The sequence below is a fragment of the Ictidomys tridecemlineatus genome, chromosome 5 (assembly GCF_052094955.1).
Source record: "Ictidomys tridecemlineatus isolate mIctTri1 chromosome 5, mIctTri1.hap1, whole genome shotgun sequence".
NCBI lineage: Eukaryota > Metazoa > Chordata > Mammalia > Rodentia > Sciuridae > Ictidomys > Ictidomys tridecemlineatus.
Window position 1 is genome coordinate 18,168,366 of NC_135481.1, and position 14,538 is coordinate 18,182,903.

A 14,538-nucleotide genomic window follows, 5' to 3' on the forward strand; every position below is an offset into this window, starting at 1 on the left:
ATCTCCAGTACTTTGAAAAAAGTTCACATTAATTTCAAAAACTAAAGCAAATGCAAAAGTTTTCTATGTATGAAGACATCCCCAAGGACACCCAAAAAACTCCCCATTCCCTATTGGAACAGCCCATACATGACCTTACATTCTGCTCCTCTGCTTCCCCCAGTCTATGGAGGATATCACCAATCATTTCCAGCACACTTTCCCTCTAGGTTCAGAAAGTCACCTAAACAAAATAACCTGCAATTTCAATCACCCGGAGATGTCAGTGAGATGGAACCAACTTGCCATCTTCTTATTCACCCATGCAATTCAGGCACATGCATTTGCCAGGAGCTACTGCAGTGTCCAGCCTCAGGAACACAGGCGTGGGTCTCAGTCTCAGTGTGTCTGGGTGCAAAGCAGGGATTCTCACCCACTTGGAGACAGGGACCCCAGAACTGGCCAAGACCCGAACTCAAAACCAGCTCTACCCAGAGCTGAGGCTGTTCTCTTCCCAACATAAGGAACCAGTGGAGCACAGGGCCCCCATACCTTCTCCCACCTGTAGAAACGGTCTGCTTTTATAATCATGTCCACCAGGTTGACGTGGTTGCTGCGGGCGGCCACTGCCAGGGCGGTTTTTCCTTGCTGCAAGCAAGAGGCAGAAGGGAAGTCTGAGTTTCCACAGGAGGGGTGCAGTGTGGCCTCTGCCACTGACTGTAAACAGCCTGTGAGCTGGTGTTAACCCCAACCCCATTTTTTTTAGTTGTAGATCGACACAATACCTTTATTTTATTTGTTTATTTTTTTATGTGGTGTCGGGGATTGTACCCAGTACCTCATGCATGCTAGGCAGGCGCTCTACCACTGAGCCACAATCCGGCCTCCCCAGCGCTATTTTTCAGATGAAGAAATCAGAGCCCCGAGAAGAGAGTGTGGGCTCATTGGTTCATGTTTGTTAACCCTCCTGCTGGTGCCAGCTCCTGTGCCCCAGGCCTTCCAGTCACCTCCAGGGACCCACAGTTGGATGGGAAATTGCTCTTGGCATCTGTCCAGCTTCCCTGGGGGCCCAGCTCAAAGCAGGGAGCCCTTTCCCAGGCCTAACCTGATCCTGGTCCCCAACTCTGACCCCACCACCCAGGCTGACCTTGCTGAGTGAGGTGTGCAAGTGCCCTCCCCTCCTGCACCTGTGATCTCCAGCCTCATCCCAAGCCTTCAGCTCCTCAGAGACTTCCAATCACTGGAGGAAGTAGCCACCCACAGGCACAGTGTGCCAGGAAGTGTCCCCAAACCCTGGTGCACATGCAGAGGGTGCTGGGTGGTGATACAGTACTCCTGCTACTCCCCACAACCCCTCAAGGTGATTCAGGGAGTTCACCATCTGGTGGGGGCCAAGAGACAGAGAAACCATAGACCGCGCCTGGGTGGAGGCTGAGGGACCTCGGAGGAGGGAGGGCAGGGAGTGGGAGGGCAGGAATGCTTTCTCAAGGAGGCTGCTTTCGAGCAGGGGAGAGGACTGAAGGAAAGAGACATTTGCAGCAGGGTCTCCAGCAAAGAAGGAGGCCGGCTCCGAGCAGAGGTACCTTATCTCTCAGGGTTAAGTCGACCCCAGCCACGAGGAGCATCTCTGCTATGTCCTGCCAGGCGTGCTCAGCGGCCAGGTGGAGGGGCGTCTGCTGCCTCTGGAGAAGCCAAGGGGACAGATGAGCAGAAAAGCAAGTATGGTGGCCTTCTGCTCAGTGCCAGGGCAGGACCAGGGTGGGACAGGCCCAAATGGGCCTTAACAAAGTTATGCTGTGGGGCGGGGGGTGGGGGTGAGCTGGGTTTAATCATAAACTTAACACTCCATAATGAGCCTGGTGAATTTCTAGTCCTTTTATATATTTGAGATTACCTTGTACATACACTCTCAATCTTATTTCTCCACCTACCATACTACTTGCCATGTATTATAAACTCTGATAAACACCATTTTTACTAAACTCTGTAATGGCCTATTTATGTATGTACCATAATTTATCTAATCACTTCTCTATTATTAAATATTTGGGTCATTTTTAAATTGAGAATTAATAGTGAATAATGTTTTAAGTTGACTTTGAAGCAGGGGTGTGTGTGTGTGCAGAGATCAAGCCCAGAGCCTTCCTTGCACATGCTGAGGTACATCCCTATCCCTAAAAATAAAAGTCTCTGTGCATGAGCTTTTAATATATTTCTTGAGGCTCCATTCCCTGAAGGGCAAATGCAGATCTTTGCAAAGGTATATGACATAGTCTGCCAAACTGCTTCCCATTCTCCAGTGGTTGTGTCGGCTGGCACTGACTGTGATATGGTTGTGGGGGTGGTTGTGAGGACAGGGATTTAAAAGGGCTCCTTACAGATCATAACTTCAGGTCTCAGGACTCTTGTTATATAAGAATGCCCCTTTCAATATCCCCTGAGAATTTTCTCTAGGGAAAAGAAATCAATAAAAGTTGAAAAGAAATCAATGAGATGTTTACTGCAGCATTTTGTGTGTGTGTGTGTGTGTGTGTGTGTGTGTATGTACACATATATATAATACCTAATATTATATACAATATTATGTATGTTATATAATAGATAATATTATATGTACTACATATATAACATATACATATTATATGTATGTGTATATATATATATAGATATAGATAAAATCTATCTCATAGTAAAAACTGGAAAACATCCAAAATGTTCAAAATAGAGAAATGGTTAATAAAATGATATGCTTTTAACAGATATTCAAAAAACATTTTAAAAAAATGGTACTGGGGATTTAATCCAGGGGCACTTTACCACTGAGCAATATACATTCCCTTTTTATTTTCTTATTTTGAGACAGGGTCTTGCTAAGTTGCTTAGGGCCTCTCTAAGTTGTTGAGACTGACCTCAAACTTGTGATCCTTCTGCCTGAGCCTCCCAGGTCGCTGGGATTACAGGCATGTGCCACCACAACACAGCATCAAACAACATTTTTAAAAGCTAAAAAGAGTAACAACTGAGGTTATCATTACATATAATTATAATGTGCCAATAAAAATTATGGGAAAATAAAATAAAATAGAAATAAAAGCTAAAAAGCAAATTTCTTTACTCTGGGCCACTCTGGGAACCATGGCCCAGCCCTGCCAACCTTAGAGAGCACCCAGAGGCTCCCTGGGCCTGGATGGTTTCTGTAGACACTTACATTGTCGATGGCATCCAGGTTACTGTGGGCCTCGATGAGGAGCTGGACCAGGGCAGGGAAGTTGTGTCTCACAGCCAGGTGCACAGGAGAAGTACCCTGCTGTGGGAGGAGACACACGGATCAATGGATGTGTCCCTCCCAGGACCTGCCCTGCCCAGCTGCAGGTTGGGGCTCGGAGTCAGGAGCAGGGAGGGGTAGAGTGCTTCTGGGTTTGGCCCTTCTGGCATCTTAAACTACATTGGTGGTCTGAGGCAGTCACAGACCACCTGAATTCCTGAAGCCATTTGTAAAACTGGTCCTCAAAGTGAGTAAGGGTCTGCACATCCAAGATTGAGACTACTATGCCATCTTGGATGTATGCTCACTAGGTGACACCGGACAAGCCATTTCCTGTCCTCTGCTATCTTCATCTGATACGTGATCTTTGCTAAGGCCTCTTCTGGCAACACCACCTTCAGTTTCTCTACCTCATTAATCCACATGTCTTGGAAGCACACAGGGATTAACCCACATGTCTCAGAAGCACACATTCTTAATAGTTCTTCACCTTCAAATGGAAACAATGAGCTTCAGAAAACTTAAGCAACTTTCCCAAGAACACACAGCACGGGCCAGCATGTAGGCAAGTGCCTGATAACTATTTATGTATGAAATGAATGAATAAAAGAATCAGATAGGAACAAAAAAGAGACTTCATTCCAAGCCCAGTGCTCATCCAAGTCCTCTTTTGAGGCTGGGGAATATCATCCCCAGATGTCCCCTTTAGTCCCCTGACTAAGTAACACAATGGAGACACTACCCCAACATCCCCCTCTCTAGGCAATGGAGTAACATACATACTGTGGAACAGTTCGAAGCCCGTGAAGATGATGGTATAGATCTATACTTATTGTGGAAATTTATGTTCATCTGTTCAGCATAAAAGAGTTATAGAACATATAAATGTATATATATATATATTACAGATTGCCCACTATTGTCAATACCAGTTTAGGCCAAGGTCAGGGGAAGGTTTTTTTTTCAATATTAGAAAACAAGATTTTCACAATACCATCATTTGTAATAAACAAGGTGATTATCTATCTAGACAGGTTAAGATAGTTGCCCCTACTCTGCCCTAGTAGAATTAATTTTTAAAAGTTATCTAGAAGCCAGGAGCAGTGGCACACACCTGTAATCCCAGCGGCTTGAGAGACTGAGGCAGGAGGATTGCAAGTTCAAAGCCAGCCTCAGCCACTTAATGAGGCCCTAAGCAACTCAGTGAGGCCCTCTCTCTAAAGGACTGAGGACATGGCTCAGTGGTTAAGCACCCCTGGGTTCCATCCCAACTACCCCCCAAAATAATAATAATAATAGTATAGAAGAGAAGAATATCCAAGTGAATAGCATTTAACATATTAAAGCCCACAAGAAATGACACAAATTTAAAAGGCTACCGTGTTCACAATGATGGGCAAACAATATGAAATGTCTATGAAGGGTATAACTGGAAATGATTAAGACTCATGTAAACCAGAAGTTACATAAAATCACTGAAGGATGTGAAGGACATAAAGGAATAGCAAGACATCATTTTCCAAGTGAAAAAGTTAAATATTATAACGATGACCACTGTGTCATTATTTTCAGGTTTAATGTAATCCCAAACCCCGAATGTCAAGTGCCATGAAAAGAAAGTTTTAAAACCCAGGTAAAATTACTTTGAAACTTCAACCCAACCCGTCTCCTGAAATCATTTGCAGGTGAATGTGGTATCAAAATCAGGCCAAAAAAAGGCCTGTGAGAGGGGATGAGCCCAGACCGGACAGTGGCCCAAGGGCAGGAGCCATCATGGTGGCTTCCCAGGAGGTGGCAGGCTAGAGATACCAAAACAAAATATGCTGGATACGCCTCCGTCTTCCAGGAAACATGTGGTGGGGAAGGAGAATGGTAAGAAAATAAGTACAGCTTTTTCACTATTTTACATTTTGTCAATAAAATCCAAAAGAACCAAAAAAGGACAAAAGGTCTTCCCAACTCATCACCCTTCTGCTCCATCCTCCCTACCCACCAACCCCACTGATAATCAGTCACTGCTTTTCTCAAGCAGGGGGCACTACTGGGGATTGAACCCAGGGGTACTTAACCTCTGAGTTTCATCCCCAGCCCTCTTTATTTTTTATTTTGAGACAGGGCTTTGCTAAGTTGCTGAAGCTGGCTTTGATCTCACGGTCCTCCTTCCTCAGCCTTCCAAGTTGCTGGGGTTACAGGCATGTACCACCATGCCCAGCTCCAATGACTGCTTTTATCTGACTAATTCCAGAGATTTTTTAAATATATATACAAGCAAAACCTTTTCTAATTCAAATTTAAAGTTTGAAACGATCGCAGATTCATATGCAATTAGAAAACAATACAGAGATATCTGGTGTGTGCTGTAGTCAGTTTCCCCAATGCTACTGTAAATCTCCCAAGGAGGGTATTGACAAGATCAGAAAATCCACTGATATTTAGACTGCTCCAGTTTCACCTGTGTTTGTTGTGTGTTTACTTCCATGCAATTTTATCACCTGTGTAGGTTTCTATATCTGCCACACAGTGAAGACAAAGAACAGTTCATCACAAGGAGCCCTTATGTTGTCCTTGTATGACCCTTCTCCCTCCTCTACCTCACCCCTATCCCTAACCCCCAGCAACAAAATCTGTTTATTTCTATTGTTTTCATTTCAAGAATGCTAAATATGTGGGCTGGGCATGGTGATACACACCTGTAGCCCCAGCAAATCAGGAGGCCGAGGCAGGAGGATCAGAAGTTCAAGGCCAGCTTCAGCAACTTAGTGAGACCTTAGCAACTTCATAAAAAAGAAAGAAAAGAAAAGAAAGAAAGGAAGGAAGAAAGGAAGGAAGGAAGGAAGGAAGGAAAGAAGGAAGAAGGGCTGGGGGATGTAGCTCAGTGGTAGAATGTCCCAGGGTTCAATCACTAGTAGCACTTACACCAAAAAAAAAAAAAGTTGTAAAAGTAGAATCAGACAGATATAAACTTTGAGACTGGCTTTTTTTTCACCCAACATAATTCCCTTCAGATCTATCCAAGTTGTTGCACATGTCAATAGTTTCTTCCTTTGCATTGCTGAATTGTATTCCTTACATGCTGTGGTTTGAACATGGCCCCCAGAGTTCACGTGTTGGAAACTTAATCCCCAGTGCAACAGTGTTGGGAGGTGGGACCTGCAAGAGGTGATTAAGACATGAAGGCTCTGCCCTCCTGAATGGAAAATGCCATTATCTTGGGCCAGGTGCAGTGGCACATGCCTGTGATCCCAGCAACTAGGGAGGTTGAGGCAGGAGGGTTCCAAGTTCAAAGCCAGCCTCAGCAACTTAGCAAGGCCCTATGCAATTCAGCAAGAGCCTGTCTCTATAAATAAAATATTTAAAAAGGACTGGGGATGTAGCTAAGTGGTTAAGCACCCTGAATTCAATCCCTGGTACCAAAAGAAAATGCTGTTATTTCGGAAGTAGGTTTCAAAATTAAAAATAAAAAGTGGTGGGGATGCAGCTCAGTGTTAGAGCATCCCTGAGTTCCACCCCTAAGACCAGGGGAAAGAAAGACTCAGTGCATAAATGAGCAGAAAAGAGGAGCAGACAATTCAGCTGGGACAAAGTGCAAGCTTGATTTCAGTCCCGTTCCAGATAGAACATTATTTGACTTTCCTAAGTGCTGCCAGCTCCCCTGGTCCCAGCACCCCCCACCCTCAATGGATGAAGTGTCCCTTTCTCCCTGCTGTGCTTCATCAGTGTGGTCATGGGAGACTTTGCAATGGAGACCCCTTCAGTTGAGGCCCCCACACTTACATGATCAGCCACATTGGTGCAGCCTCCTGCATGAATGAGGGCCCGGCACATGTCCTCAGAGCCACCAAGAGCTGCGTAGTGGAGGCAGCTCAGCCTTTTCTAGAGGGAAGGAGGCATCAGTGCAGTGTCACAGGTCCTCCCAACGCGGGGTTGACATAGCACTCTGGGATCCATCTGCATCTCACAACCTGCAGGGGCTGAGGGCAGACATCAGGAGACGTGGCTACCTGGGTGAGGGCATTCACATCGCTCCCGGCCCTGAGGAGCAGCTGCACACAGTCGGGGTGCACTCCTTCAGCAGCCGCATGCAGAGCTGTCAGACCTTCCTGAAACACACAAGGGTGGGTGAGGATGGTGGGGAGGTTGAGGCCAGACCCTAAGGTGACAACCCTGTGCCATGGCTCCTAGGCCCCGTGGGTGCTCCACCACCCACTACTGAGGACGAGGGTCTTGGTCATTTGTGGCATCTGAGCCTGCACCTGATATTCTCACTGTGTGAAGCATGGACGGGGCACCTCAGTTCTCTGCTCCACATCTCTCTTCAGGTTCCCTCACCCTTCAAGCCATTGCAGCCCCAGCTTCGTCTATTTCCTCCCACTCAAGCCAGGAAGTCCTCCCTGACCATCCTAGCCAACGTCCCCCCTGTGGAATACACCCGAGTAGAAAGTCATGGTAGCCCATCATGCCTTGCTTCCACCCAGCCTGGGATCTGGCTGTGGTTCATCTTTTCATAATTGGCGTTTTTCTGAGAACCTATGCTCAGCTTCCAGGCTTCAGGGCCTCAACCAGGGGGAAATAGCCTGCTCCATAGGCTGGGGTTCCTCAAAGGTAAGAAGCCAGTGAGTAAACCACATCTCTGCATCCCTTAGGTGGTGACTCACCACATTCTGCTCCTCCAGGTCCAGCCCGATGTCCACAAGGCGCTGCAACACAGCCATGTGACCCTGGCTAGCAGCCAGGTGAAGGGCTGTGTTCCCCTCCTGCAGGGAGAAGAGCACCGGATATCCACAAGGCATTGCAACACAGCCATGTGGCCCTGGCTAGCAGCCAGGTGAAGGGCTGTGTTCCCCTCCTGCAGGGAGAAGAGCACCAGAGAGGCCTGTAGACATGGAGCCCTGGAGCCACACAGAGACTCACAGGATCCCAGCAGCACTGCCCCTCAGAAGTGACATGTCTAGGATCACAGGACAAGTATGTGACAAAGTACAGCCTATACCCTGGACCAATGCCACACTGTTCCCAAGAAATGTGTCAAAAACTACAACCAGGGCACCTTCAAGGGCAAGTCCTTATACTTCAAGGCAGACACATTGCTTTCAAAATAAGTTGAGCATAGTGGTGCACACCTATAATTCCAGCTACTTGGGAGCTTAAGGAAGGAGGATTGCAAGTTCAAAGTCAGCCTCAGCAACTTAGCAAGGCCCAAAACAAGTTGGTGAGACTCTGTCTCAAAATAAAACATTAAAAAAAAAAAAGGGCTGGGGATTTGGTTTAGTAGCATCCCTGGGTTCAATTCCTGATACCAAAAATAAAATAAATAATAATTTAAAAGGCTAGGGATATAGCTCAGTAGTAGAGCACCCCTGGGCTCAATCCCCAGTATGATACAATTAATTAATTAATTAATTAATTAAAATCAACCCTATTTCACCCATACCCACCTAAAGCCAGTTGGCCCAGGTACCCAAGCCTGTGTTCAGAGACACATAGGAAGCAGGTAAACCATGTGTAGCCCACATATACCCCCAATTAGCAGGGTGCAGAGATGATTGTGGGACTTTCTTCTTCCTTCTGGATTATAAACACCCACATTCTGCTCTCCAAAGCTACAAGTACATTCAGGGACTGCCTCACAGGGAGTTTTTCCACTTTCCTGGGGCAGGGCAGGGGACCTGGGCAGGAGCTGGGCAGAAGGTGGCCTTAGCCTTGGGCCTGATGCCCTCTTCCCCCACCTGGGGGATGCCCAGCCTCTTTGCCTCTGTGTGGCCTCATCAGCAACATCTGGTCACTCACTCCAAGTGGCCTGCAGCACCTCTGGGTCCTCACTTCAGCAGGTGTGGCTGACCTGTGCTGTCCTTAACTCTGAGATCCGTTCTCCTCAGCAGACCACAGGGTCCTAAACTTTGAAAAGCACCCCTCCCCAAATGAGATTCAAAATGAAATCACTTCTAATCTGAAAAAACGAAACTTAACTGGGGTACGCAATTCTAGAAGCTGCTTTCCAGAATTTCTGATTCTGGATGCATTTGCCATAGCTAGATTTTTTTAAAATTTTTAATTTGTAGATGGACATAATATCTTTCTTTAAATTTATTTTTATGTGGTGCTGAGGATCGAGCCCAGTGCCTCAGGCATGCTAGGCAAGCACTCTACCACTGAGCCACAACCCCAGCCCTCATAGTAGATTTTTCTCCTCTGAGTTTGATGCTTCTGTTTTCCTGGGGCCCTGAGGTTTTGCCTCCAAGGTGAGCCTGTCCTGGGGGGAGCCCCCTTTCCTTTATCCCTTCCTTTATCCCTCTGTGTTCCCAGTTCCTACCACAGAGCAGGACCTGCTCAGCCTATCTTTTCAGAATAAAGGAAACCAGTGTAATCTGAGTCTCTTATCCTCAAAAACTAAACGTGGACAGGTCCAGTGCAGACTCCAAGGGTTTGATGCCTTAGGAGGCAGCCTGGTGAGTGAGAGGAACATAGGGCAGGAGCTGGGCAGAAGATGCTATTTTCAAAGCCCACACTACCTTTATCTTGCTGTGGGACCTTGGCTAAGGCATCTCCCCCTCTGGGCCTCAGGTTCCACAGCTGTAAAAGCAAGAAAGCTGCACTGACCCTTAATGAAGACCCCTTCCAATGCCAAGATCCTGTGGTGTGTTTGTCTGTGAGCTCTCTGTCGCTACTTACAAACAGAACTCCTTTAAATCCTGGCCAAGCACACCAATCAGAAATCACATGTATTATTAATCAGAAGATTAACAATGGAGCTCCTCCCTTTGTTGAAAGCATCGTTTAGAATTTTGCCCAATGACTCACAATGGTCCACCGATATGAGTCATTTTCAGTGTAGTCTCCCCTTCTCAGCTTGGTGAAATCCTGCTGGTAAGCTCTGCACCCTGAGTGAACTGCTCCCATTCTATGTTGCCACAACCATGGCAGATGCATGGCTACCACCCCCCATCTCCTCCCCACATCCCAACAGTAGACAACCCACCCCAGTGGAATAATAATCCTGCTCAACACCCTCTAGACAGCACCACCAACCAATCAGATTTGCTGTTCTGATTCCCTGACAGAATAACAGCCCCTTCCTAGGACTATGGTGTGGATTTCCTCCAATAAGAAACTGCATGTTGGCCATCTTTGTGCCCCAGCCCATTGCACAGGGTGGACCCACAGTATGTGCACTGAAGTGCCTGCTGGGTGAACATCAGACACACTCTGATCTGTCTCTGGATACTGCCCCCCAGCACAGCTGGAGTCAGAAGTAGGCACAGGAAGCGGGGCACAGTAGCACACGCCTGTAATCTCAGTGGCTCAGGAGGCTGAGGCAGGAGGACAGCGAGTTCAAAGCCAGCCTCAGCAAAAGTGAGATGTTAAGCAACTCAGTGAGACCCTGTCTCTGTATGAAATACAAAACAGGACTGGGGATGTGGCTCAGTGGCTGAGTATCCCTGTTCAATCCCCAGTACCAGAAGAAGAAGAGGAGGAGGAGGAGAAGCGGGAGGAGGAAGAGGACGACGACAACAACAACAACAATGACGACAAAGGTGAGGTACCAGAGCCAGGAAGGTGGCAGGAGGTTTTGCATCCTGGTCAAAGCCCAGACTTCACAGTCACAGTACCTTGTCTTTGACACTGTGGTCACAGCCAGAGCCCACGAGGAAGTCCAGAGCATCCAGCTGCCCGTGCTCAGCAGCCCTGTGAAACGCAGTCCTTCCCAGCTGGCCAGGACAAGAGAGAGAGTGACCTTGCTCACCCTGTCAGTGGGCATGCCCATTCTGCCCACTGGCCTCTGCTTCCCGACCTCTCTGGGCTTGCAGTGGCCTCTCCTGTCCAGATGTTCTCCCCCTTACTGCCCCTTGCCCCACACACCCTGCATGGAAAAGCCTGGACCTCACTTCCCAACAAGGGCCACTTGGGGAGAGGGTCTCCCACTGCAATCCTTTGGTGGCTCCCTGCTGCCTACTAAATGAAGAACAGATTCCTGAGACTGGGGTAGATATCTCCACAAGGGGTTCCTCATCCCTCTCATCTCACCTCAACCCACCTTCCTTCCCAAAATTCCAGTCCATCTGAACTCTGGGGCTCCCCACCCCTTCCAATCTTACCCCAAATCCAACTCCTTCAATGCCACCCTCTCCAGGACACAGCAGCAGGGCTCCCTTCTGTGCCCTGTCTAGTCCTTATCAGGGCCTTTCTGAGGCAACTGCTCATGTTCTGCTTCCATCCCACCCATTCGTGTGCCCTGAGGTCTCCCCCAGACCAGTACTCCAGGTGGGACACAGTCACCCACAAATCAAAGGATGCACGCCAGAGTGCAGTAAGCCTCTAGGGCACAAGTGTGTTCAGGAGCCCCAGCCCATGGGAGGGAGGAGTGGCCTTGCCATTCTCACCTTGTCCGAGTGGTCCAGGGCCACGTCCTCCAGGTCCTCCATTATGAACGCCAGCACAGGCACATGGCCTTTTTGGGCTGCGCAGTGCAGCAGAGTCAGGCCATCCTAGAAACAAGCCTAAGGTGGGCCCTGCAGTCCGAAAAAGGAGGCCTTTGGCATACCTGCCTGTCTCCCAGAACCCAGCTTTCCCATGGAAGCCACATGGTAAATCAGGAATGGCCCCAGGCTGACCCACTGGGGCAGCCACTCAGCCTCAGCTGGGCTAGTAGGAATAAGGATGCCAGAGGTCAAACCCCAGCGTCACACCCATCAGCTCTGTGGTCTTGGGCCAGTTGCTTCTATCTCTCTGAGCCTCCATTTGTGCACAAGTCAATTAGGATGATCGGGTTAGAACACTACTCGGCATTGCCTACAGGAAAAGTATTTTATAACTGAAAAATGATTTTTAAATGTAAGGTGAGGTCATACAGCACTCACCGTTCCCAAAACATCCCCCACAGAATAGCTGAGAATGTTCTAGGCCTTTGTCTCCCTTCATGTCTTGCTTCATGAAGAAGCAAGTGACTAAGGGCTCCCTGTATTCAGATAACTAGGAGCTGACCTCTGGTATGCAGGAACTAGAGGAAGTGGCCTGGTTACGGGGAGGGAAGAGGCAGGAAGGTCTCTTGAGTTCAAAAGCAACATTTAAATGAGAGAGATTGCAAATTCTATGCTCATGATCCAGAGCTCCTACCCCTGCCTGTACCAAAGCCAGATTATTTGGAACATTGTTTATCAAATAGTAGATTGCAGTCCATCAATGGGTCATAAAAATCAACAGAACAATCGTCTACATCTTGATGGCGTCAAATCTCAGTGAGTATACTTTTTTATTTGTATATAAAGAAACTGAATTCCAATGATATGCTTGCTGAAGTATTTAGAGGGAAGTGCGTTGAATTTACTTTGAAATGTATCCAAAACACATAAAGAACTCTAAAAATTCACCAGTGAGGAATTAAACAATCCAATTAAAAATAATTTGACTGTGGAAGTGCCTGAGTGCTGAGTCCCCACACTTACAAGGTGGGAGGACTGCTGGAGCCCAGGAGTTCAACACCAGCCTGAGCAACACAGAAATCTCATTTCTCTCTCACACGCACGCAAATACCTGTGGCACACACCTGTAATCCATCTATGTAGGCAGCTACAGCAAGAGGATCTCAGATTCGAGGTCAGCCTGGACAATTTAGGGAGACTTTGCCTCAAAATCAAATTTGAAAACAAGGCCAACGTGGTGGTACACACTTGTAATCCCAATGACTCAGGAGGCTGAGGCAGGAGGATCTAGAGCTCAAAGCCAGCCTTAGCAACTTGGCAAGGTCCTAAGCAACTCAGAGAGACCCTATCTTAAAATGAAAAATAAAATGGGCTGGAGATGTGGCTCATAGGTTAAGTATCCCTGGGTTCAAGTGTCCCTGGGTTCCCTGGTACCAAAAATTAAACTAGGTGGAGTGGGCTAGGGGCATAGGTTAGTGTTAGTTAGAGCATTTGCTTAGCTTGAGGGAGGCCTTGGGTTTAATCTCCAGCAGTATAGAAAAAAAGAGGGGGGGCATATAAAGGATAATTTAGAAGAAACTGGATCAGTCTTATTATTTTGAAAGGAGATAGAAAATTTACATTTGAAAAATTACCTGAAATTATTAGTCATTATTGGAATGCAAATTAAAACCACAAAAAAGATCCTAACAATAGAGCATGAAAAGGGAAAAATGCTGACTTTACAATAGAGAAAACTACCAGATGCCACCTTCACCAGAGAATCAAGGTCAACATCCCTAGTGATAAGTAATGTTGGTATCACAAAGCCCCTAGTAACAAGATGAGAAGGGCACTGCTCTGTGGCCTTCAGCCCAAATTTATGAGTAAAGACTGATGATGAGGAAAACATCAGTTAAACCCAAATTGAAAGGCATTCTACAAAACACTTGACTGCTACAAACATTCCAAGGTCATGGAAAGCAAAAAAAAAGCTGAGAAGTTGCACAAAATTGGAAGACACTAAACAGGTAAGATGACTAAATGCATTATAGGATGTTAATAAAAAGCAGGTGAAATGTTAATATATCCTAAACTACTTTAAAATGTAGAACTATGCTACCCTTCTCATCAAGAGGGAGAATCCAAGTCAGTATTTTCCTTCCCTTCGACCTAGGCTGGTCCTAATGGGCTCTGGCCCACAAACAATGGTAGAAGTGATGTCATGTGGCTTTTCAGCCTTGGTCTCAAGAGACCTTGCCTCTTCTGCTCTTGCTATTTTTCTGCCCCAAGGCAGCCATACAGGAAGTCCAGGCTGGGCAAGGTGAGGATCAGTGACCACCTGAGAAACTGGGTCACTACTCTAAACATCCCAAACTTCCTTACAGAGGCCCCGACACGTGGGTGAGATCCCCCAGAGCCAGCCAGCCTCAACCACCTGCCCGCTGCCTGCAACCTCATGGGGGAGCCCAGGCAAAGCCAGAACTTTCCAGCCAGCCTCAGAATAAGAAGTCATTATTGCTTTAAGATATTACGTTTTAAATAGATTTGTTGCCAAAACCAGAACATAAAATAGAGGGAATCTGCTTGACTAGAAGAACCCATTACTCAGAACCCCACCCTCCATATACACCAAGACACCCCCCATTCTAGAATACTGAGGCTCATTTACAACTCCAGCAAATCTATCAGGACAGCCATTGGACTCCCCAGGGCTACTGAGATCCTCTGAAGCCATGCTGGGCCAGGCAGGCAGGACTAGACAGGAGGACTCTGAGCTCGAATGTGGGTATCTTCCCAGGGCGCTCTTCTGAGGCTCCTCACTCCCACATTCCAGCTCCAATATTGTGACCCAGGAATATCCTTCCCAGAAGTTGTCAGTTGTGCCCACTGCCACTG

The 14,538-nt window shown here is 47.2% G+C and overlaps 1 protein-coding gene across 19 annotated transcripts in view; it reads right to left on the minus strand.

Moving 5' to 3' along the window:
- Positions 1–14,538, minus strand: part of Ankdd1a (ankyrin repeat and death domain containing 1A) — a 67,114-nt gene that overhangs the window by 8,173 nt on the left and 44,403 nt on the right. For 15 of the 19 annotated variants that reach the window (XM_078049483.1, XM_078049478.1, XM_078049482.1 and 12 more), the window contains 8 exons: positions 11,623–11,727; positions 10,852–10,950; positions 7,900–7,998; positions 7,246–7,344; positions 7,019–7,117; positions 3,188–3,286; positions 1,563–1,661; positions 532–627 (listed from right to left, as the gene is read on the minus strand). In XM_078049483.1, coding sequence (XP_077905609.1) covers positions 532–627; positions 1,563–1,661; positions 3,188–3,286; positions 7,019–7,117; positions 7,246–7,344; positions 7,900–7,998; positions 10,852–10,950; positions 11,623–11,727 — 795 coding nt within the window. The remainder of the gene's footprint in view (positions 1–531; positions 628–1,562; positions 1,662–3,187; positions 3,287–7,018; positions 7,118–7,245; positions 7,345–7,899; positions 7,999–10,851; positions 10,951–11,622; positions 11,728–14,538) is intronic. The other 4 variants (XM_078049479.1, XM_078049480.1, XM_078049475.1 and 1 more) reach the window with 2 other exon arrangements.